This window comes from Scylla paramamosain, chromosome 5, assembly GCF_035594125.1.
Source record: "Scylla paramamosain isolate STU-SP2022 chromosome 5, ASM3559412v1, whole genome shotgun sequence".
NCBI lineage: Eukaryota > Metazoa > Arthropoda > Malacostraca > Decapoda > Portunidae > Scylla > Scylla paramamosain.
The window spans coordinates 6,846,139-6,871,368 of NC_087155.1; the positions used below are offsets into that span (position 1 = coordinate 6,846,139).

Below are 25,230 nucleotides of genomic sequence, written 5' to 3' on the forward strand. Positions count from 1 at the left end.
TGAAATAGCGCCATACTCCTCACTAATTTGGGTATAACTTAAAATCCCTTTGTTAGTAACCATTATGCAAATAAGAGTTCATGTAGATTTGACACTAGTCAGAGATCACAAATTGTAGTTTTCGAACTAATTATCGGTAATAAATGTTACGTTCGATTTTTTTTTTTTTTTTTTTTTTACCATAAGACCGGTGAACTGTATACGGAAGCAGACACGCCCACTATTCCGTAGGGTCGCAAGGAATTCATCACCAACTATATAGAGTATGTAGCTAAATGTACCGTTGCATTTTTGCAACAAACGAGATCTATTAATAAAGTTCCTTTGTCGCAGTCGTATTACATAAGTATACAAAATAAACTTAACATACTCTTGCCTTTGAATTCATATGTTTATGTAGTCAAGTTTTACATTTTAAACAAGTCCTGTAAAATGTGGTTACAAAACGCTTTGCATAAGGATCTTTGCTCCTTGCGTAAGATGTAAACAATAACAGTGTGTATAGACAGACTCAGCTTTAGGATAGTTTTTAAATTAGGTCGTTGATATAAATACAAAGACTTTTACATAAAAAATCTATAAAAATATTAATTAAAAAGATTTTAGTCCGCAAAAGAAAGAAAAAAAAACAGTTCATGTATGCATTATTTCAGATTGTCCATAGATGAGGATTGTTAGTATGGTGCTGCTTGCCACAGTGCGGCGCCTCGAGGTGAGGAGAGCGGTGAATTGTCGCATAAAGGTACCAGCCTTAAAAAGTCAGGTGAGAAACATGTTCTATGTCTTACTCAGGTAAGCATGATACTGCTGCTGATGAGGAATGTAATCTGTTGATTCAATTTAATACTTACTGACAGGCTGCTATAAATTTAGTTAACTTGCGTAACGTTGTATGAAGTACTCTTATGTGTGTTTTAAGAAAATTTTTGTCAGTTACATAAAACATGAGGAGCGCAGGGCACGTCCTTAAATGTAGTTATGACATCCTGGTAGGAAATCTAAGGGAGTTAATTTGGTGAAGGTATAGAATGGCACCCGTTTTGCACTGACAGGCGATTTTAGTTTTACTTTGTTAATTATTTATCTGTGTATTTATTTTTTTGTATTTTTTGATAAGTCCACCCCACCATTCGCTACAACCTCCCCCCCCAAGCCCCTTAAACAAGCTTGGGCACCTGAGGGGAATTGGGGGTTTCGGGGGGGGATGAAAAATAAGTGAAACATGAGCATTCAGATATTAAAGGAAATTTCCCTTAATATTTCAGATTTCCCTAATCAAACCTAACCCAGCTGCAGGTGTTGTGCATCCCCTGGAACAGTATTGGTTGAAACTGAAAATTTACCACCTAACCTAACCTAGCATAACCTTTCCTAACCTAGCCAGGGGGCTGCACCCACATGGACCTCCCCCTGCCTTATATAGCATAACCCAACCTAACCTAATGAGGGACCTCAAAAATTATACTGTTCTGCCTTACTGGTGCAAGCTACTGATGTGAGTTACCAATGTGGTGTGGAGATTCTCAGGGCGATGGAGGTGGGTAGAGTTTGGTGGCTTCCTTAATGAATGTGTGGAACCTCTTCTTTACATCTGTATATCACATCTTGAACATTACTGTTGTTAAATATTCCACATAGTGACTTTTTTCCTGGTGAACAGAACACTGGCACTTTTTTCTTCACCTCCCTCCACTGGCTTGTCATATTAACAAATGACAGTGAGCCTTTGTCAGAATGCCTAATATGTCTGTAAAACAAATGAAAAGTATAACTGAATCTACTGTGAAAAGTCATAATTGGTGGCCTCATGAATGGCAGCATGTGATTGGAGGGATCAACTCCATTGATACCATGAAATCCTAATATGCCACTACCCACATTTCCTATTTATAAACAATAGAAAATCATTTAAATGTTTACTCTTGACTGGTACAGAGCTTGCTGGACTTAGAAAATGTAAAATGTCACCACACTCTTGAGTTCTATTACAACCATGTGCCCCCCCAATTTTTTTTATGTTTATGGCAAGGTCATCAAGCCTTCTACATGACATGTGAGTTTTGTGTTTGTATGTTACATAGACATCACTTCAAGATTAACCTAGTTTTTTATTCCTTTGTTTATATTTATTTATATATTTACTTACTTGCTCCTTAGTTTATTTATTTATATATTTTGGTGATTCCAGTGTACTTGAATTGGATGTCAGTCACCTATGTTGGAAATTGCAACTTTACCTATTACCCTCCACTTCTGATGAAAACAAAACCCAAATCCAGTCTTATACCAAATACAGTCTTTCATCCTGTGGGCCTGACCTCACAGTCTTTGAAGGTAGCTTGCCCCTGTGGGACTATTAACATTATGGGGCTAACTCAGATATGGCTCCCTTTCTAGGCCCTGAATAATTACAGCATAGCCTGTCATTATGTAAGCTATATATAATTTCAAATTCAATGAGCCTGTGATATTGTAGAAAATATATTACATCAGATTTAATGATTTCTGATGGAAATGGTACAAACAAAATACCATACCAAAATACTTCCTGTATTGCGTAATCACTAAAGCAAGTCATATCTTTTAGGTTAATAGGAGTGAGTGGCATGCATTGTGTGATTATGACTTGCTGCACTGCAAGAAGAGTGAGTTGTTTAAGCTCTGGCTATAGAGGGGAAGAGAGCAGTGACAGTCATGGTGGTGATGTGTGTACACTTACAACTTCTTTATTCAATTAATTTTTTCAAATCATATTTTGGTCACCACAGGTGCATTATAGGACACTGTCTCCTGATGGACAAAATTGAATATCAGTAAGAGTATAAGAGGAAATGAAAGAAAGCAGAGTATGTTCACTGCTAGCCAATCACTCAATAACTAATTGCTATCAGTCACTCAGAACTTTTTGTAAGTGGGTATTGAGTCCTAAGCTTTATCTACTTGCACTTTCCATTTTTTATATTGCAAGTGCATTGTTAATTACCCATTGAATATTGGCCTTTTTTATGGTGTTTAACAAGGAAAATAGTGAATGTTGTCCCTGTTGTGTCCTCGCCTTTTTACTGCTTCCCTGGTTGTTGTCTACCATTTTGTTGCTCATCCCTGTCTGGTTCTTGCTCTTGTGTTACTGTTTTCCCTGCTCACACAAAACTTGTAATCATTTAATTCTGCAGTGGAACACTAGCATGACATATGGACTTTAAAGACTTTAATTCATGATGAAATAACATATTTCATCTATTTATCTATTTTTGACAGTTTATTGTTTCTTGCAAATGCTAGATAAAATAAATGAAATTTCCATACTGGATATATTAAAAGTGTGTGTGTGTGTGTGTGTGTGTGTGTGTGTGTGTGTGTGTGTGTGTGTTTACTTAGTTGTATTTACCCAGTTGTAATGTATGGGAGGAGAGCTATGCTCATACTGTCTCATCTATGTAAGTTTGTATTTACCTAATTGTAATGTACAGGAGGGGAGCTATGCTCATGCTGTCCTGTCTTTGTATCTCATGGTGTCTAACATGGCCTTAAATTTGTTTATTGTCTCTGTACACACTACCTCATCCAGTCCATTTCATATTTCTACTACTGTATTATGAAAGCTATTCATATTCATAATCCTTCTGTTACCATCTTTTTTTTTTATCTTCATTCCATATCTTCTTGTATCTCCCATCTCCCACTTTATAAGGTCTTCTCTATAGAGCACTTCCAAATTCTTTATGATTCTATGTATTGCTATCAAGTCTCCTCATCCCCTTCTGTGTGCCAGCATTATCAATTCCAGTTTTGATAGCCTCTCTTCATATGACATTTCCAACCAGCTTGGAGCCAATTTTGTCACAGCTCTTTGAATTCTTTCAAATTTCCTGATGTTCCTTTTTGTACTTGGTGACTACACTACTGCTGCATGCTCAAATCTTCACCTTATCAGAGTGATCAATTTCTTTAACATTTTATTTATGTGTGTCTCAGGTGACATATTATCTCATGAATATTCCCAGATCTCTTTTCAACTTTGATTTCTTTATTATTTCTTCTCCTAGTTTATATTGCCCTGAAATCCTCTGCTTGCTCTTTCCAAGGTCCATTATATTACATTTCTTGATGTTGAATTCCATTTCCCATTTGCAGTTCCATTCCTGAATTTTATCCCAGTCTTGTTGCAACATTTCACAATCATCCTCTTTACACACTCTTCTCAATAGCTTAGCATCATCAACAAAGAGACTCATATAACTATTAATTCCCTCATCCATGTCATTAATATATATTGCAAACATGATTGGGGCCAATACTGATCCCTGTGGGACCACACTGATAACTTCCTTCCAAGGAGAACACTTATTTCTAATAATCACTCTCATTTCCCTATCTTTAAGAAAGTCACTCATCCAATGCAACAGCTTTCCTTGCACTCCTCCTATGATTTATAGTTTTCATACTAGTCTTTTGTGTGGCATGTTATCAATTTTTTTTTTTTTTATCAAGGAATACAGTCTGCCCATCCATCTCTTTCTTGTGTTATATCTATTATTCTGGAGTAGAAACACATCAAATTTGTGGTACATGATTTTCCTTTTCTAAATCCAAATTGTCTTGTGGTCATTGTGCTGTACACTTCCAAGTGTTTAGTCCATCTCTCCTTAATAATGTTTTTGCAAATTTTAGCTACTATACTTGTTAGGGATACTGGTCTGTAATTGCTAAGGTCTTCTTTGTCACATCCTTTATATATTGGAACAATATCTGCTTTTTTTTTCCAGTCTCTTGGGACTTTTCCTTCCATTAGTGAACTCTAATGTTATGTATTTTATCTGCCAGCTCTTCACTACATTCTTTTATTATCTAGTTTGTGATTCTGTCTGGTCCATGTGACTTTCTTTTGTCCAACTCTCTCATGTGTGTGTGTGTGTGTGTGTGTGTGTGTGTGTGTGTGTGTGTGTGTGTATTTAACTGGTTGTATTTTTCTAGTTGTAATGTATGGGAGGGGAGCTATGCTCATACTGGCCTGTCTTTGTATGTCAGAGTGTCCAATATGGCCTTAAATTCATGTATTGTGTGTGTGTGTGTGTGTGTGTGTGTGTGTGTGTGTGTGTGTGTGTGTGTGTAAACAGTTATGGAAATTTATCAGATTTAATCATCCATACTTCTTTAACTGTCACATAAGAGATAAGCTTGTAATACTCTTCACTCAGCGAAGCAGTGGGAATAAAGTGCTGTCAAGTATGACTGAAGGAAACTCTCGTGTGGCCATCTGTTGGCTGCGGAATGACCTCAGATATCATGACAATGAGGTGAGTCTTTTTCTTTATTCAATGGAAGACATGTTGGTTGTTTTCAAGTAAATGTAATCTTGGATTTTATAAGCAGATGATTATTAGACCTGGCTGTGAGAAGCATATACAATAAACCATACATTTGTTTTAACAAAAGGGAAGGAAAAATTGTCCAGAAATTCCCAAACCTTGATTTAAATTTTTTTTTTAATGGATGTTGAAAAATTACAAATTGTGTTGTACACATAATGTTTATGTGTTTGTTCTCCCTCAAACTTGTGATGGTTTCAAAATACTGTCTTTCAGACTTCATAGTTGTGTGAAACTGATTTGTAGTGACATTGGCTGATTCATATAGAAATTAAACTTGAATTTGTTCCTCTAAAATTTATCAGTTATATGTTGCTGTAGATTTATAATTGTATTGTTCTTCCTGTGGACATATGAACAGCAGTACATTTTTTTCTAATGTTTGCAGATTCTTCTTAAGGCAAACATCAATGCTGACCAAGTGCTGCCAGTTTACTGCTATGACCCTCGTCACTTCAAGGGAACTTATCACTTCAGTTTTCCCAAAACTGGATCACATCGTGCCAGATTCTTACTGGAGAGTGTGGCAGACTTTCGCAACACCCTGAGAGATAAAGGCAGGTGAGTTAATACATGTATCAGCCAGAGAATGTTTTATTCTTAAGATTGCAATTTTAAATGCCGAGATATTATTTGTAGTTATTAATATTGAAAAATAATTTGTACTTAGAGACCAGAATAGGTGTGCTTATTTAATGTTACAGGAATGTAGTTGTTGAAATCACTGTTACACACCAGGTATTCCCTTTCCTCTTGAGAAAAGATAAGTTGCTTATATTCCAATTATATTTCAGTGACTTGGTTGTGAGGCTTGGTCAACCAGAACAGATCTTGCCACTTTTGGTGAAGTCTCTGTCTGCTAGAGAGTGCCACATTGTGTACCAGGAAGAGGTGAAGAATCTCTCTCTCTCTCTCTCTCTCTCTCTCTCTCTCTCTCTCTCTCTCTCTCTCTCTCTCTCTCTCTCTCTCTCTCTCTCTCTCTCTCTCTCTCTCTCTCTCTCTCTCTCTCTCTCTCTCTCTCTCAATCACCTTTTACTTTATGAGGAATAACTAATATCATACAAAGTATGTAGAATAGAGCTAGAAACTTTAATTTGCATTTCAAATTTATTGTAAAATATTTTCAAATGAAACTTTTCTGAAATGCTTGAGCACTCCTTGGGGGGTCACTGTCATATATGTAAATATTGTTTGAACAGAGGTAATTAATTATTTTGTTAATAGACCAATCCATGGACCATCCATATACTGTAAATGAAATGAAATTTCATAATACAAAGTAAATGCTGATCTTATTAGATATAATTTGTGATGAATATCTTGAAAGTGTAGATATTAGGTCATCAAGGTGAAGAGATGGTCTGGGTATGGCCAGCCAACTCCCACATGATGGTGATATCATCTGAGTTTAAAATAGGAAAAAATGTAACAAAATACATTTGGTAGACTACATAAAATATCTCAAGCACCATATATTGTCTGCCTTATCACTGATGAAATGATTCAAAAATAATATTTAACACATTTTTTCCCCTTGATTGTTTTCCTTAATAGAACCACATAGAATCAGTCCAATAATATGAAATAAAGCAACTCATTTTTATCACTAATAGTAACAAAATACCTTATGATGATTAGTATTTTGTTATGTAATAGAGAGATCTGCTAAAGGCTAAAAAAATGGTAAAAGAAAAGCCTACTCTTAATACTCGTACCATTTCTGAAAGGAACCAAGTGTAAAAATACCAAGAGAAAGGCCAATTCTTTTTCCTGAGGCATCTTCATAATACTCTTCTGAAGCAGTGTTCACATCACAGGCAGAGAGAAATACCAAAACAGAAAGAGAGTTCCAAAGTTTACCACTAAAAGAGATAAAAGAGTAAAGATTTGGATAAACTCTAGCATTAGAATGATGAACAGAATAGGGATAAGAATAAGTTGAAGACCATGTGCAGTGTGGGTATGAGAAGGAGAGAGGTATGTAGTTAGTGAGCACACATGGTACAGCAGTAACCATGGAAAAAGCAGTAGAACCCAATAAGAAATACAACATTACATTGGTGAGTGAGGAAATCAAGAGTCTTTTAGAGGTTAGGAATTGGTGAGATGATGGCTTTTGATGCCATCCTTTTTAGAACCAGTACTTCACACATGGACAGATAAGGCTCGTGTATGGTGTATTGCAACTAGGAGGAAAAGAATTTGCTAAGATGATGCAGAACACTTAACTTTATGGTAGCTATCTTAAAGTTCATTATCCAAAGCAAGTGACAACTAATGAGTATTTTTGTCTCACAGGTGACCAAAGAAGAGAAGGATGTGGAAATCAAACTAAAAGAAAACTGCCGTCAACTTGGGGTGCAGATCCACTCATTGTGGGGCCTGACTCTCTACCACAAGTCTGATTTGCCATTTCCAGTCACCAGGTTGGTCAAAGATTACATTATTCCACTTCTGTTTCATCCCTATTCCTCATGTCTTAAGGAGAGTACTCCAAAGCTTACTCTTTTTTTATCTTCTGCCTGCAATCATAAGGCAGGGAAAGGTTTGCAGTCATAGTCAGTTTTAGGTACAGCAACTCTTAGGATCCTCCTCTGTCTCTATTCCCTGTAAGATAGATTGATGTTACTGCATGTGGTGTAGTAACTTTTAACCAGGCTACACTTGAATTTCATACTATGGCTAAACAATACCTCAGAATGTATATGTGCCTAGAGCATTTCCAGCTTAGATTAATGTGTACTTTCCCCTGTAGCAATATCTGCAGAAACTTCTGTTACATCCTGTATAATTGTAATGCTTTTATGACTCATATTGCTCCTGGGAAACATTTAAATTAGTTTACTTTAAGGAACACCAAAATGCAGTCCTTTTCAGTGCTAGAACCAGCCTTGGCCATGATAGTGCTCTGTATGCTAAATTTAAAATCAAGCAAGTTACTGCACGCCTTATACATGTATCCCTCACTAAGATGCTTGCCATATACTCTGTATTCAAATTCACTTTCTAGGGAATCATTCTTATTATCAGCATGCAGTTCATCTTCATCAGTTCATTGATCCTCTGGGTCTTGATGTCAGATCTTGTTATTGAGACTCAAAGTCATCATTTGCATCCTCTCTCTCTCTCTCTCTCTCTCTCTCTCTCTCTCTCTCTCTCTCTCTCTCTCTCTCTCTCTCTCTCTCTCTCTCTCTCTCTCTCTCTCTCTCTCTCTCTCTCTCTCTCTCTCTCTCTCTCTCTCTCTCTCTCTCTCTCTCTCTCTCTCTCTCTCTCTCAACTTTTTGTACCAGTCATAGACATAGAGACATGCACATGACAGTGTTTATTCCTTGTATGGTTCTTTCAGCATAACAAAAATATTGTTTGATTTTTTTTTTTTTAAGTTTTGTCTATAACTTGTTTGTTCTTTGTTCTTGACTTAAAGCATCACAATTTGTTTCATTAAAGCTTGAAACTCACAAGTGAAAACAAGGATAATATTTTAATAGAACTGGGAGTGAGCCTGTATATGGATACATAGAATGTTCTTGTTTTCAAATTCCACTATGTAATTAATTGGTGTGAGAACTAAGTTATATAGGCAGTAGTCTTGATCTTGGTTTTGTTATGCTTTTTCTCATTAGACCTTGTATGATGTTCATTATCATATATGTGCTATCTTTGGATGGCTAATTTTCCCAAGTGGACAACTTATGTAAGGGCATGGGAATCTGCAAAAAAATGCTGACAACTTGAAGTCATTTATTAAAATTCTTGTATTGAGAAGAGGTGGGAGGGGGGGTGACTGTATGCTGGTATGTGCTTACCACTCAGTGTCTCATTTTATGAGACAAGACAGATTTAACAGTTATGTTTGAAATGTGGCAAGATTTGCAAGAACAATATATTGCATCACCAGGTGCCTTTCTAACAGTGACACATACATACTATAACCTGGAGGATAGGAGTTTGAGTGATTCACATTAAACCAATGCCTTACACTATTCCAAAAGTAGAATGAATAAAAAATAAAAAATAAATAAATAAATAAGTTTTAACCACAAAATTAAGTCTGGCTTGACTGAAATAGTACTGCTTTATGTTACATGTGGTAAGTGAGAAGTGGTCCATTCACCCTTAAGGCACAAAGCTATAATGGGAGGAACATACTCTTGTGTGTGTGTGTCATTATAATTGTGAGCATGTTAGTTTACCTTGTCTTTGCTGTTACCCTTTGTGGAGGATGTGACAAGGTAGACATATGAGGGTAGGTAGACATATGAAGGTAGACATATGAGGTCTTTCTTCATATGTAGGCAGACCTCGGTCTAGTTAAAAAGAATAATAATAATATTAATAATTTCCTATTTTCTTTTTGTTCTCTTGCATAATAAGTAAAAAGAAAATTTTTAATTGTTTATTAATTAGTTCATCTTCATGTTAGAAAACTGATTTATCTATTGCCAAGTGATCAGTTGTAGATCTGTAATAATTATGATATCATGATCTTTATTTTTTACTGCTATTTGAAAGACCTGCCAAGCTACCACATGTGGTGATTGGACATGCCAGATTAGCACTTTTATATGCCCTGGCAGTAATGATACTTTTTGATGATAGTTCCACCTTCACAGTGTGGAGTTGCAAACATTGAATAGACTTATTTTATTAGAATATATATATATATATATATATATATATATATATATATATATATATATATATATATATATATATATATGTATGTATGTATATATGTATGTATATATATATATATATATATATATATATATATATATATATATATATATATATATATATATATATATATATATATATATATATATATATATATTTTTTTTTTTTTTTTTTTTTTTTTTTTTTTTCATGGAATCACATTGATGTATATGTATTTCTTTTAACTTAACTGCACTTGTTTTTTTTACATGCATTTTCCTCTTCTTTTTATGTCTTTAAGCAATGAAACTAATGATTGTTTATCTTCAGAGTTCCTGATACATACACTGGCTTTCGCAAGGCAGTGGAGGCTCAGAGCCATGTGAGGGCACCAGTGGTAATGCCAGAGCGCATGAAGCCCCTCCCACCAGATGTAGATGTGGGGCAGCTGCCAACTCTAGCTCAGCTTGGAGTTAAAGGTTTGCATTCTTTGGTGCATGAAATCCATCTTGCTGTCTTACATGTATCTGAAATGATACCAAAATTTATAGTTATTTATTATGAAAATATTGTTATTTAGGATCCTTTGCACATGATGGACTTACACTTTGTGACCTTTTTTGATCTTAAAATGAGTATTGTGGTTTAGAAAATTATGCTTTAGAAGATTATGAACATATTCATAAATAGAGTGGAGTTTGGGTTTGTCCCATGTTGAGATGCAACTGATTCAGTACTGAATGTTTTAGCTTGACAGCTGTAAAAGAAATTTCTGAAAAAAGAAAACAGCTATGGTTTCTTTGGTGTATTTGATGATGGTTTTGACAGGATATCCAGAGATGTTGTGATAGTAAGAAGGTCACAACAGATGGTACCAAAAAATATTCATTTGATTGAGAGCAAATGTAAAAGTAAATGTGGGTTTATACTATGGATGAGTGGCAAGTGTGCTACCATGTTGTTATATTAATGAAAGTACTTTTAAGATGCTGTAGAACAAAACTGCTTCGAGAGCACTGAAAGCAGATTAATTGATTCCTACTGCTGGCAGGTAATAGAATGCAGCATATTTTGGAGATAGGTTTAAAAAGTAGATGAAGCAAATCAGATACATGGGAGGCAAGCCAAGGTTTAAAAAGTAGATGAAGCAAAACAGATATATGGGAGGCAGCCAGCCAGCATCAAGGACTGGTGCTTGGCCATGCTCAGAGTTCGAGTGGTGTGAATGGTATTTTTATTCTGTGTATTGTGTGGATGGTGACTGGGTAAGTAGTACTTGCATATTCTGATGGGAGCAGGCTTCTGTTTTCTTCCCCTCTCTGCCTAAGTGCAATGTCTTGTTGTGTGTCTGGGCATTGTGAGTATTGCGCCCTTGTTAAATACCACTGGCTTGGGGACTCACAGCTGTGAGTGGGGCAGACCAGAGGATCTGTATAATATTTAACTAGATTACAGCTGTCTGCCCTCTCTCCGGGCTCCACCAGCTATATTGGAGGTGTGGACCTGTCTTTTGGGAGACTTTAAATGGCCTGTTCTCTGGCCAGAGGTGATAATATCTTTGTTGGACAGTGGGTGGTTTTGTTACAGTGGTTTGTCCAACTGGATATTGCCCTCATCCTGGTGGTGTATTGTCTATACTGTCAATGCCCTAGAACATGGCTCATTAGTTCTTTCCAGCTTGGGGGATTGAGTTGGTGTTTGTTATATTCCCTTCTCTGTGGGTTCGTTACACAGAGTGGCAACCACAGAGATTTGATAGTTGTGAACGACCAGTAGGTGCCAGGATTCATTGTATTTGTGTCCTGCACTAGACTAGAAAGAGCTAGTCTAGGGAAGCTGACCCGATTGTAGTGGTAGCTGTGAGAGGGGCTAGAGCTGGTCATAACAATATACAGGGTGTCCCACAAGTTGAGGTACATATTTCGAGATTTGATAGTTCAAGTAATTCTAAGTTGAAAATACTCTATACATATATGCTGTGTTTTGCTTTATTTTGTGAGAAATTAATGTGTAAGTTGTGTGTTGCAGGAACCACTTGCCTAGATGAACCTCCACCTCCTTCCTTTGCTCCTCAGCTTGCTACATACTTGAGTGGCACTGCCCAGCATTAAGTGATTGTTATTTGTGTCCAATCTACACAGTCAAAGCTTTACAGGAAACAGTTAGCACATGACAGATTAAATTTTTTGTATGTGTAAGTGAAGAAAATTTACAGGTAACACAGCAATACAGTGGTTGTGAAGTGCTACTTTTTAAATGTAAATGACAACTCACCAGCTTCATGACAACTGCTCAGTGTTCCTGCCACTCTTGTAAATGTCCCATTAGATTATTTTATATTTTTTCTAAGTGATGTCATATTGTACTGTGTTCCGTGAATTTTGCCCCTCTATGTATTTGTGTATTTGTGTTTGTATTCTTGTACTGACAGTGGAGCTTTGTATTGTCATCTGGACAAAACTGTCTTGAGCAGCTCCAATATGTTCAGCTGCTGCAGAAGTACCGGGGATATGCTACATCCTCTTTCACAGAGATGCTGACACACTGTAGAATACTCTGCTATTTGGCTGTTTTCTGTCTGTGTACATACATTTGTATTCTGCTACTGCAGCCTAAGCATTCCCATCACAGAATGAATATCATGTCATGAATATCATCATATGAATATTATGTCTGAATACTCAGTTTTACTGAATGTGAAAGGCATCTTCACCATAGCAAAAAGATGCACTTTGGCAGTCAGATTGATTGATGAGGTCAATCACTTTGGTATCAAGACGTCAACTGTTGAGCGTTGAGAAGATGACACTTTCAGAGAGTTGCCAGGTATGTTTAAAAAGTAGCACTTAACAGCCACTGCATTGTTGTGTTACCTTTACATTTTCTTCAATGACACATACAGAAATTTAATCTGTCATTTGCTAGCTGTATCCTTTAATGCTTTGACTGCGTAGATTGTACATAAAAGATAATCACTTAATGTCATGCGGCGCCATTTGAGTACGTAGCGGGGGAAGGAAGGAGGAGGAGGCCCACCCAGGCAAGTGGTTCCCACAACACACAACTTGCATGTTAATTTCTCACAAAATAAAGCAAAACACAGCTTATGTGTATAGAGTATTTTTGATTTGGAATTACTTGAACTATCAAATCCTAAAGTATGTACCTTAACTTGTGGGGCACCCTGTGTATGTATATATATTTATAGATGAATAGAATAAAATAAAATCAATAAATAAATTGAAAGCAAAAAACATGGCAGTTGCACATTGCCATTCTGCTTGTCAAGTTGCTATTTGGTAGTAAAGGCAGATTTATATAAATGGGAAACCTGTCTGTAATGATATTAATGGTAATGATTCATATGTGTATGTGTGTCCTCATTGTGAAGTACCATAGTATCATTGTACTAAATCAATGTAACCCTATTTTCAGAACAACTCATTGACCAAAGAACTGCTTTCCCATTCTCTGGTGGCGAGTCACATGGTTTGGGTCGATTAAGGCAGTATTTATGGGAGACAGATAATGTATTCATCTACAAAGAAACCAGAAATGGTTTGCTGGGCTCAGACTACTCAACAAAATTTAGCCCCTGGTAAGATGTTTCTTATAAATATTGTTACTCACATACTTTTTTGCTGTTTTGATAGATTTGTAGGTAACCATAGATTCTCCAGTTATGGAATGCATTTTTACGCAGTTGTATGAATGTACAGCCATTGACAGATCTGCATGAGTTTCCCCACATCCCAGGCTAGTGGACAGGTTACAAGACCTGATTCAGAGGAGGGAGACTCCTGTTTCTTAAATGGCATCATGTGAGGGCACACACACAAAAATATATAAATAAATAAATAATAAATAAATAAAATAAAGACAATAATAATAATAATAATAATTATTATAATAATAATAACAATAATAATAATAACAATAATACACCCACTGCCAATGAAAGTGGCACACTGATATTTTTGTTACTTTTCATGTCACACACACACCAATGTTTTTTGGTTTATTTCTCCTGCTGTGAGAAATGGTGAAGCACTCAGCTGGTGCTTTATTAAAAGTAAAGTTCTTTTGACAAAACACCTTCATCCAGAGTGGTTTGTTTCACTGGGGTGGAATTATCATTATTTGTACGTCATCTTTTCAACCAATACCCCACACACAGTGCACAGTTCTTTATGGCAGTTCTGTCTCCCTAGAAATGTACTCACACTCAAGACCATCCTTCTGGAGAGAGTGAATAAGATCTATATTATATTTAAGGTTTACATGACATTAACACTTAAAACATTATATCAACATGAAATGTGTGAACAAATTTGGCACAATTTCTAGGCAAGCCAGGCAAATGTGAGTACTTCTTAACAGGGTCAGGAGTTAACTGAGTGGTGACATGCAGAGATGTGATAGTTGACAGATGTTCAAACTGCTTTGCAATGTTGACACATTTTCATAACAAGCCCTAAATTTCATCTGAGCTGGACACTTTTCCCAAACTATGAAACAACAGTCTGGTTATCATGCACGCCACTTTCATTGGTGGTGGGGTGTAATAATAAAGAATAAAATAGAAAAGTAAATAAAATTTAATTCTGATAGGGTCATATTATAGCTGTTTATTTTTACTACTGGAAATAAGTTATGTAATATTTTTTTCTCTGTGATGATGAAAGGATGATAAAGGAGAAATTCCAAGTTTATTTTTTATTTCTTATTTTATGACTGCAATTTCAAAATAACATGCATCCACCTCCTCAAATCCTTCAGTCTCTTCGCATCTTTAACTGACCAAGTTTCACTACCTAGAAGCATTGCTCAGCTCACACCCAACATGCCTGGTCTACTGTTCATGTCAAGGAGAAGACACTCATGACTCATTAAATGTAGTTTCTGGGTGATCTCTTATATCATTCATGTCTTCATATTAATAGAACTTGTCAATACTGAAACTTAATTCTAGTACTGATATTTCCCACCACAACTGTATCATTTGATTACCATTGTCTTCATTACAAATAAAATGAGTTCCATTACTCATTACTTCTTGTGAATAGTCACCAAACACTCATTGCTTAAAAATATAATTATGACTCACATTCATTGTTTATACTCCATAAGACCAAACACTGTTCCTTGATATTGGCACAATGTGTACACTACTTATCATCCCTTATTTATTCTTTATCCTGAAACTTGTATACCCTCCAGTCACTGCATATCTGAATCTGTGAAGTTTGTGTATAATTATCATATATTGCTTTTATATATATATATATATATATATATATATATATATATATATATATATATATATATATATATATATATATATATATATATAATATATACTATGCAAACATGTAAATTATGTTCTTTATATTTTTCCAGTATAATTTTCTGAAAGCAAGGGTTAATTTTTTTTATGACAGGTTGGCTCATGGTTGCCTCTCCCCTCGCCACATTCATGCTGAGGTGCGTCGATATGAGAAGGAGCGTCAGGCCAATCAGAGTACCTACTGGGTTCTCTTTGAGATGATCTGGAGGGATTATTTCAAGTAAGTTCAGTGGTGAGGAAAGCATGAAGTGTGTTTGGTGCAGCAGGCAATGTAATGAAATCTTATTTTCTCTTCATCCAAGGTGCAAGAAACATTTTGGAGTTACATTTTGCTTCCATAAATTCTCCTTCTTTTGGCTGCTCACCACAGTGGATCATCCTTCTCCAATATGCTTGGTCTTCTGTGCCTTCCTCTGTCACATCCACCACTTGCATTTTGCTTCCATAAATACCCTTCAGATTTGATATTTAGTAAGAGATATAATTCATTCACTCATTTTTTCAATCATAAAAACCTTGTAACTCAGTACTACAGAGGATATAATGTGTAATAAATAAATAGAAATACTTGCAAATTTTATAGATACAAATACATATACATGTAGAAAAATTATGATCATTAAAAAATTGGAACACTCCACTATTTCTATCCTCATTTTACTTTTTATGTTAGTTTTTGGTATTAACTGAAGTCACATAGCACTGTTAAGTATAAAATAAAGAAGTAATGTATCTAGATAGCACAAGACAAGAGGTGGCATCCGAGATGGAAATGGAGGCCACTGGGCTGCTTCTCCTCCCTCCATTTTGCCACCATTGCTATCACCACTGCCCTCCTCTTGTTCTTCAGTCTCTTATGAAGCTTCCCTGAGTTTTGTTATCTTTTTTGTCAGCATTCTTTTCCTTTACATTGAATCCAGAAAAATCATCAGGAATGTTACCAAGATTCTTAGTGTTCTCCCTGTTCTCATCATCATCCCACAATCTCTGTCTTTTATTGACTGAGATTTTCTGCAATTTCCCCAAACTTAATGCATTTGTTTAAGCATCTGTCAGTAACTGTTTTGTTTTCTTTTGTTCACTTTCTTTGCATAGGTTTCATTGAGGTGGTGTGAGGGGAGGGTGAACACCACTGATGTCACATATGCAGCCAAAGTGGCAGCTGATTTGAACCTCATGTTTGCATTATCTTCATTTGGTTAAAATAATCCTCACCATATACAAATATAGATAGAGAAGATATTTATGATATGTCTCAGTAATCTAAATTTTCTTGTTTTCAGTTTTGCAAGTTTGAACAATAAGCAATTTTTTTGTTTAATCTCATAAAAGATAAGTAGTTCATGATCAGCTTCTTAAATTCTACCAGCCGAAAGTAACATAGAATCTGACTCATTTAGAATTACTGAAAATTTTCTGTCAAACAAACATATAAGGAAAAAGAGATGTCCATTAAAACCAGAAATGTGTTATGCCGGATTTAACTAAGTGGATCTTTTTTGCCATATTTGTTTTCAATTTAAAAGAAAAAAAATGGTACATTATACTGTACTGTAATGAAAAATTTTGGCTAGTTATTATGAAGGTCTGAAGCATTACGCAAAATTGTTTAATATATCTTATCTCAATTTTTGTTTGTATCTTCATGGTACAGTTTTCTTAACTTTTTATTTGACCATTCTTGCTACTTCTACCCCATTCATTCCCAATTTCTTGAAATAATTCTGTTTAGAAATGGGTGTACCCTGTTTTTGCCTTGAAATGCTAGAAACACTAAGGTATTACATTAATAATGAACAATTGTATATTTAATAAAGTTTTGAAATAAATATTGTTGACAGGTTTGTATGTATGAAGTTTGGAGACCGAGTGTTCTATCCATCAGGAATTATGGGCAAGAAAATCTGTTGGAAGAAAGATCACCTCATGTTCCAGAAGTGGAAAGGTGTGTATAGAACAAGTGTCTTATAACTGGTAGAAGATTGAGAATTGTGTTTATTTTGTCTATCAAATTTAATAACTAGCATAGTAGAGAGAGAGAGAGAGAGAGAGAGAGAGAGAGAGAGAGAGAGAGAGAGAGAGAGAGAGAGACTTGAACACTACAGTATGTGCAGAAAGTTTTGTTGCCACCTGAAAAAAACATTGTTCTTGTGTAGCAGGGAGAAAGGTTATAAATACACATGCATCATCAAAATTATCAGTATTTACTGCATTACCCATTCTCTTTACAATCTCCTTAAGGCATTTAGGAACACTTGATGCAAGGTTTTGAAGATAAATTGGTGAAAATCTGACCTGCAGCTAGTTGACTGCAGCCTCAAGTTTAGGCACAGATGATGTGTCCATACTGCGCAGCTGTCTCTTCATTTCCGACCATAAGCTTTTGATAGGGTTGATATCTGGGCTGTTCCCAGTCCAATCACAAAAAAAGGGAATCTTACAATCTGTTAACAGACACTTTGCAACATGTGCTGGGGCTGAATCCTGCATGAACACTTTTGCTTTCATTTCTTCAAAAGAATCACACAACATATCACTGAAAAGTTCTAAGTAATTGTTTTGGTTCAGTTTTTCATTTGCTGGAAGAATCACTAATTCACCAACTCCATAGTAAGTAAAGCAGCCCCGAACCATAAGTGATGCTGGGTTGCTGGGTGCTTAACAATCTTAGAGGTGTACTTAGGATCCAAGGAGTCACGGCCTGGCCTGCAGTACATTTGTGATGAGGGACTCCCAGTGACAAAAGTTGCCTCATCTCTCCATAGCATAGTTTTCTACTGCTCCTCATTCCATGCTAGGTATTTCTCGTAAAATTTGATTCTCTTGTCCTTCTATAGTGCATTTAACAGCAGCTTTTTTATGGGCACAGTAACTTTTGTATCTCAAGTCATCATGGAGCATCTGGTGGACACTCCCAAGAGACACATCTCCCAGTAATTGTGAGTTTTTTTTTTTTTTTTTTTTTTTTTTTTTTTACCTTTAATTCCCATGCTGTGAGCCTTGGGCCCTTTAAAACTAGCTGGGAAATAAGTGCATGGGTCTTCAGGATCATCTTACGAGGCCTCCCAGACTTGGGAAGTGAGGTGAGTGCAGCTGTCTCCCCAGCATCCTTGAATCTTCTCACAAAGCGCTGGACTGCCCTCAGCTGTACTCCTGTTTGATGCGCTATAAATGGGAGATCATAGCCAGCTTTGTGTAAAGTTACCACCTCCTTTCATTTATCCTTACTAGTGACCATTTTGGGCAAGTTGAGAGGGTGTTAGGAAGCAAAATAAAGGCTCAATTTCGTTCTGCCTGAGGGCATCAGGTGAACATAAATCCTTATTCTATCATAGCCAAGTGACTACTGAGTCTGACTATAACTGAGTAGCTGCGGCTGGTAGAGTGTGTAGGGGTTGGCAATTAGTGGTGTAAATGTGTCAGATAAATGCTTTCCAAGGAACGAAGTTGTGAGCCTCCTTCACTTAGCATGAAAAGAAATATCATTGGCCCTTTGGTGACAAAACTCTCCATGCATACTGTAGGTGACAGATTTTTTTTAATGTATAATTATTGTGATATTTTATGATTGAAAGCTGTTTGTCTTGTAGTGAGAAAGCTATAGTTGGACACCTTGCTCATCGTTTCTTTGCTCTACAGAGGGCAGAACTGGAATGCCATTTGTAGATGCCAACATGAGAGAGCTGCAGGAGACGGGCTGGATGAGCAACCGTGGCCGACAGAATGTTGCATCCTTCCTTGTCAAAGATATGGGTCTGGATTGGAGACTTGGAGCCGAGTGGTTTGAATCTCAACTGGTTAGATATTTGATGAACAGTTTTCTTTTTCTTCATACTGTCTCTGGCATTCAAAAGGGAGTGTGTGGGTTGCTAGAAATGGAGATTGTTCTGCTGTGAACACCATCTTGGGGATGCTCCCAGAGAGAGAGAGAGAGAGAGAGAGAGAGAGAGAGAGAGAGAGAGAGAGAGAGAGAGAGAAATAAGTAGGCATCAGTCTTTTATTTGAGAAAGGTGTAAAAAGCAGTGTGTATATATATATATATATATATATATATATATATATATATATATATATATATATATATATATATATATATATATATATATATATATATATATATATATATATATATATACAGTGGAGACTCAGTTACCAAATGTCTCCCTTTCCAAACAACTTGGTTTTCAAACAAAAATTTTAACTCATAATTGTTTCGGTTGCTGTACCGTACATTCAGTTTTCGAACAAAGTTACTTGATTTCAGATACTACAAGACGTAGCAAAAGCTGCCACTTATTACTAATTTATAGTTTCTATAAATATTTGCATTGTTTTTATATATTTGGAGGAGAGACACAGAGAGTAAGACAGTAATTCAATCTATGAAATAAGTTAAATGTGATATCATTGAAGAAGACAGTAATTCAATCTATGAAATAAGTTAAATGTGATATCATTGAAGAACCTCACTGTAAACAAACAAGTCTTGGAACTCAGGAGTAATCCCAAGCCTCCTGTGGCTTTCTTTGTGGCCCACAATGCCATCACAACTGCACAACTGCATTTTTCTAGTAGCTTTCCCCAGCAGCAAGATGTCTAAGTGTTATGATCACCTTCATTTTGGTGGTGAGTGGGTTACTTTTCTCTGTGTCACTCTGTAAGGCTTCCCTCACTTGATCATTGACAAAGAGAATGCCTGCATGGTCTAAACAATATCTTTTTGATGAGTTCTGTGTCACTAAGTTGATTCAATACATCCTTTCTAGATAAAAAAAATTTCTAAGCTGGAGATGCAGAGCAGCCATTTCAGTAGTAGCATCATCAGTTATTACCTGCTAAGACATGGTGGACGGGTGTCTGAGAACAGATTAATCTATTTTACATTGATTCCTGCGGGGAAAATAGTTTCGGTTTTTTAACATTCTGGATTTCAAACAGCATTCAGGAACCAATTAAGTTAAAAAACCAATGTTCTAATATATATATATATATATATATATATATATATATATATATATATATATATATATATATATATATATATATATATATATATATATATATATATATATATATATATATATATATATATTGGTGTTGGATGTCTAGAGGCCATCTGTATATATTACCATGTTAGGCTGACATGGAGTTGGCTGAAAGAGGGTGTCTATATGCATACAATAGAAGTCTCAGGGTTGGTTCAGTGACACACTGGGTTGCTGTTCCCTGTTCTCAGGTTACCTTTCTTTCAACTGTCTGTGGAAAATTTATTATTATATATATATATATATATATATATATATATATATATATATATATATATATATATATATATATATATATATATATATATATATATATATATATATATATATATATATATTTATTTATTTATTTATTTTTATTTATTTATTTATTTATTTATTTATTTATTTATTTTTTTTTTGTGTGTGTGTGTGTGTGTGTGTGTGTGTGTGTGTGTGTGTGTGTGTGTGTGTGTGTTACAAGCAACTCATCCATTGACTAGTCTTTGGCTGAGTACCAATATAGATATGTTTACTGATGATAGTTATATTGTCACAATTTCCCATCTTGGGTATTTGTCAAAATTTAACATTACATTTTGAGACATGGTTTTGTTAGTGGTCTGAAGGCATGTTAGCCTTAAACTACTGGAGAAATTATCGTTATCATATTATACCACACATAAGACTACTGATAGTGCTTGAAAATAGACATGATACACAGCCAGTATTCACATATTTCATTTATAAAGAGTTGTCTCTTAGAAAAAATAAATTACATTAACTGCTGGTCTATAGGCCACATAGGCTTCTGAGATTCTTTGTCATGTACAGTCGGGAACATTCTTTGAAGATAGAAGACATGCTGTCCAGTACATCACAGTACCAACTTGTTGATTTCCAATGTATATTCACATTCACATCTTAGCTTCTAGGACTTTAGGGGATAGGCCTGATCTTAACTGCAACACAATATGAGAGGTAGTGAAGTTATAGAATATTTGAAAGGAACTGGTGAAATGAGACAAATGAAATGAGCTTGGGTAGAATTTGATCAGGAGTTACAATCATAGAATTGCCATCATTATTGTACAATAGGATTTGTTAAAAGGGATATCTCATATTATTCATTATTAAAAAAAAGGGATCTACCATATTATCAGTTATTAGAACAGCAAAGTAATTGTGTATCTTTTCATTCCCCAGCTTGATCATGATGTGTGTAGTAATTATGGAAACTGGAACTATGCAGCTGGCATTGGCAATGACCCAAGAGAGAATAGAAAGTTCAACATGGTCAAACAGGCTTTTGATTATGACCCAAAGGTATGATTGAGTTCAACTTAACTCATTTTCCAATATTATTTATTTTCTTAATGTTCTCTCAAGATAGTATCTTTTTTTCTTGTGCATTTTTTCCTAGTCTGACTTTTATTTAATTGAAATAGATTATTTTTGTGAAAATTTTTTAAACTTTCAGGGTGATTTTGTGCGATGTTGGGTGCCTGAGTTGGCTGGGTTGAAGGAAGCAATGATCCACACTCCATGGAAGCTTACTGGAAGTCAGCTGTCCTCTGCAGGGGTTGTTCTAGGAGACACTTATCCAAATCCTATCTTGGTTGCCCCTGAGTGGGATCGACACCAACATAAAGGGGTGAGCTTTGATGGCCTTTTCAGTTTCAATTATGAGAGACTTATTATACCTAAATTATTATGCTTTGTTTTAGACTCTCTCTCTCTCTCTCTCTCTCTCTCTCTCTCTCTCTCTCTCTCTCTCTCTCTCTCTCTCTCTCTCTCTCTCTCTCTCTCTCTCTCTCTCTCTCTCTCTCTCTCTCTCTCTCTCTCTCTCTCTCTCTCTCTCTCTCTCTCTCTCTCTCTCTCTCTCTTGATAATTTCCATTGCCAGGTTGTCACCAGTTATTAGTCTTGTAGAAGTACATTTCTTATTAAAAATAGCATATTTTTGGTAAGCATCTAACAATTTATGTACATATTGCCTGGTGCAGAGCACATTATGGGGATACAGGGGGTCAGAGAAAGTTGTAAATCGTTTTTCCTCCTCCTCCTCCTCCTCATTATTATTATTATTATTATTATTATTATTATTATTATTATTATTATTATTATTATTATTATTATTATTATTATTTTTATCATTATTATTGTTGTTGTTGTTGTTGTTGTTGTTGTTGTTGTTGTTGTTGATATTATCATTGTTATTATTGTTCTGGTTGTTGTCTACCTGCTTGTCTTATTCGTTTAGATGACTGCCACTGATTACCACCGTTCTAGATTTTGATGATATTACTTGCCCAGTTAACGATGATGCTTGGTGCGTTGGTAGTGAGGCGGTGATTCTGGTAGCTTGGAGGTTGTGGGTAGTTGGTTGATATAGTTGATGTGTGCGAGTAAAAGACATGATGATGAGAGTCCTTCTTGATTTAATAGTAGATAATTGTATACACTGGATTCAAGATGAAATTATAACGTGACGATTGATTGTTCTTTCTCTCTGAAGTGATATGAATGATTGAGCAGCATCTTTCAAGGCTGACTGTGATTGAGCGGAACTGAGTGAGAGACCAAGACTGACTGTTCGTGGCTGGGTGACTGACTGGGCCTGAGAGCTCACCTCTGACTGACTGCAACTTTCACACTCTTAAATGAACTCCGACTGGGACTGTGACTGAACTGAGAGCTCGCTACCATACGGGCTATATTTATCTGAGCTAACTGGATCGCAGATGTTATCCCAAAGGACTGGAAGTGGGTGTGAAATTCCCTTGAGATAGAGAAGGAGGATGAACGCTGGTTTTATCCTTAAGGACTGGGAGTGGGTGTGAAATTCCCATGATATAGAGAAGGAGGAGAAATGACCAGGAAGACGAACACATGTATGCAGGTGTTATCCCTAAGGACTGGAAGTGGGTGTGAAATTCCCTTGAGAGGTAGAGAATAGACTGGCTGGCTTTGGTACACATGGGATGAATATATGAAATGGTGAATATACATATATATAATAATAGTAATTGTTGAGACTGATACATTATTATTATTGTTGTTGTTGTTGTCATTGTTGTTATTAGTATTGTTGTTGTTATTGTTGTTGTTGTTGTTGTTGTTGTTGTTGTTGTTGTTGTTGTTATTATTATTATCATTATTATTATTATTATTATTATTATTATTATTATTATTATTATCATTATTATTATTATATATTATTATTATTATTGTTATTATTATTATTATTATTATTATTATTGTCTTTTGTTTCTTTTTGTATTCATATTTGTAAAATTTTGTGATGTAGTAAAGGAAGGGTGCAGTTGGTACATGAATCTCAGAAATATTTTCTACATAAAGTGGCTTTTCTTAAGAAAAAATTTCAAAAGAAAAATAATTGTGGACAATTTGAATTTTTTTATCCCTTGCTTTTGTGTATTGCTGTGATTTATTATATATTTCAAGAATAATCTTCTCAGATTATGGGTTGATTTGTAGCCACAGATGAATCCCAAGGAAATTTGTAATATTTGTGGACTATAGCTGGATCTCATTGCAGGTGCAAAGAAAAGGACCAGCATTCAAAGGACCAAGACAGCGAGGAATTGACTTTTATTTTAAATCACCTCCCAAAATGTGATGTTGACTGCAGTTTGTTATATTTCCTAATGATAGCATGTGTTTCATCTCACGAAAAAGTTCACACATTTCACTGCTTGAATGGTAAATTTTGAATTCTTACTGGCTTTCTTATACATCAAAATGATGATGTGTATATACATTATATATAATAAATCAATCATGTGGCACAAAATGTAAGAATATGTGGTATTGGTGGCTATCAGCACATGACTGCTTTTTTTATTTAGTGTTAATCAAGCCTTGATTTCCATCATTAGAGCATAACATTTGCTCCATGAATGAGATATCTTGTTGATTTCACTTATCTTTCTCTCTATGTCTATACTAGATTGGCAATCCTAGACAAAGTGCCATCCACTTATACACACATCATGTACTTTCTTTGCTAAGACAAAATATGATGGGTATATGAATCTCTCTCTCTCTCTCTCTCTCTCTCTCTCTCTCTCTCTCTCTCTCTCTCTCTCTCTCTCTCTCTCTCTCTCTCTCTCTCTCTCTCTCTCTCTCTCTCTCTCTCTCTCTCTCTCTCTCTCTTAATAATAAGTGAAATGACTGCCCATTCTGTGGTGTTGGAAAAATACTGCACTCCATGCTTGCTGTAAAACTCAATTAAAGGGGCTGAGTGAGGGGATTGGAGACCTTTCCTTTATTTTTTCTATGTATTTTTTTTTTTTTTTTCTGCAAGGTGTGACATCTTGTCTTGGCTAATATCCATCCTTGAAGAAAGGATCCTTGCTTGGTATTTAGATTTTTAATTAGTTAAATACGGTGAATTATGCCAAAGCTTGTTCAATTTTATACATTTCCCAAATTTACCGGTGAAAAATAAACTGAAATGATATATAACGATTTCTCATGTGAATTTTTGAGTGCATATACTTATTTTTAGAAATTAGGTACAGATGTCAAATAATCTATGTATTAAAGCAGTAAAATATTTGCCATCTTCAAACTACTAAACTACTTTGAGTAAAAATCAAACATTTAATGTTCGTTATATGTTGCTATTAGTGCATATTTGACCCGAACTTTTTAAAGATATTTCTGGTAGGTGTGGTTGTAATCTCAAGGTATCTCCAAGATTGATCTTAAGTCAACTATTTTTTTTAACAGTGTTTTCTTTTGGTGTAATTAATTCAGAAAACTTTGTAAATTGTATTTCATATATTTGATAATAAAATATCTCCTTA

At 35.4% G+C, this 25,230-nt stretch overlaps 1 protein-coding gene across 2 annotated transcripts; it reads left to right on the forward strand.

Annotated features, from left to right (window-relative positions):
- Positions 1–648: 648 nt before the first annotated feature.
- LOC135100470 (cryptochrome DASH-like) lies at positions 649–25,230 on the forward strand. Of its 2 annotated transcripts, none has more exons than XM_064003401.1 (13): positions 649–763; positions 5,199–5,297; positions 5,758–5,930; positions 6,164–6,260; positions 7,668–7,795; positions 10,356–10,504; positions 13,461–13,623; positions 15,467–15,592; positions 17,214–17,317; positions 19,012–19,169; positions 21,603–21,722; positions 21,877–22,050; positions 23,958–25,230. In XM_064003401.1, the coding sequence occupies exons 1-13, from the start codon at positions 665–667 to the stop codon at positions 24,036–24,038; spliced, it is 1,671 nt and encodes a 556-aa protein (XP_063859471.1). In that variant the 5' UTR covers positions 649–664; the 3' UTR covers positions 24,039–25,230. The 2 variants fall into 2 exon arrangements, with proteins under 2 accessions (XP_063859471.1, XP_063859472.1); XM_064003402.1 differs by having other exon boundaries at positions 650–763; positions 5,204–5,297.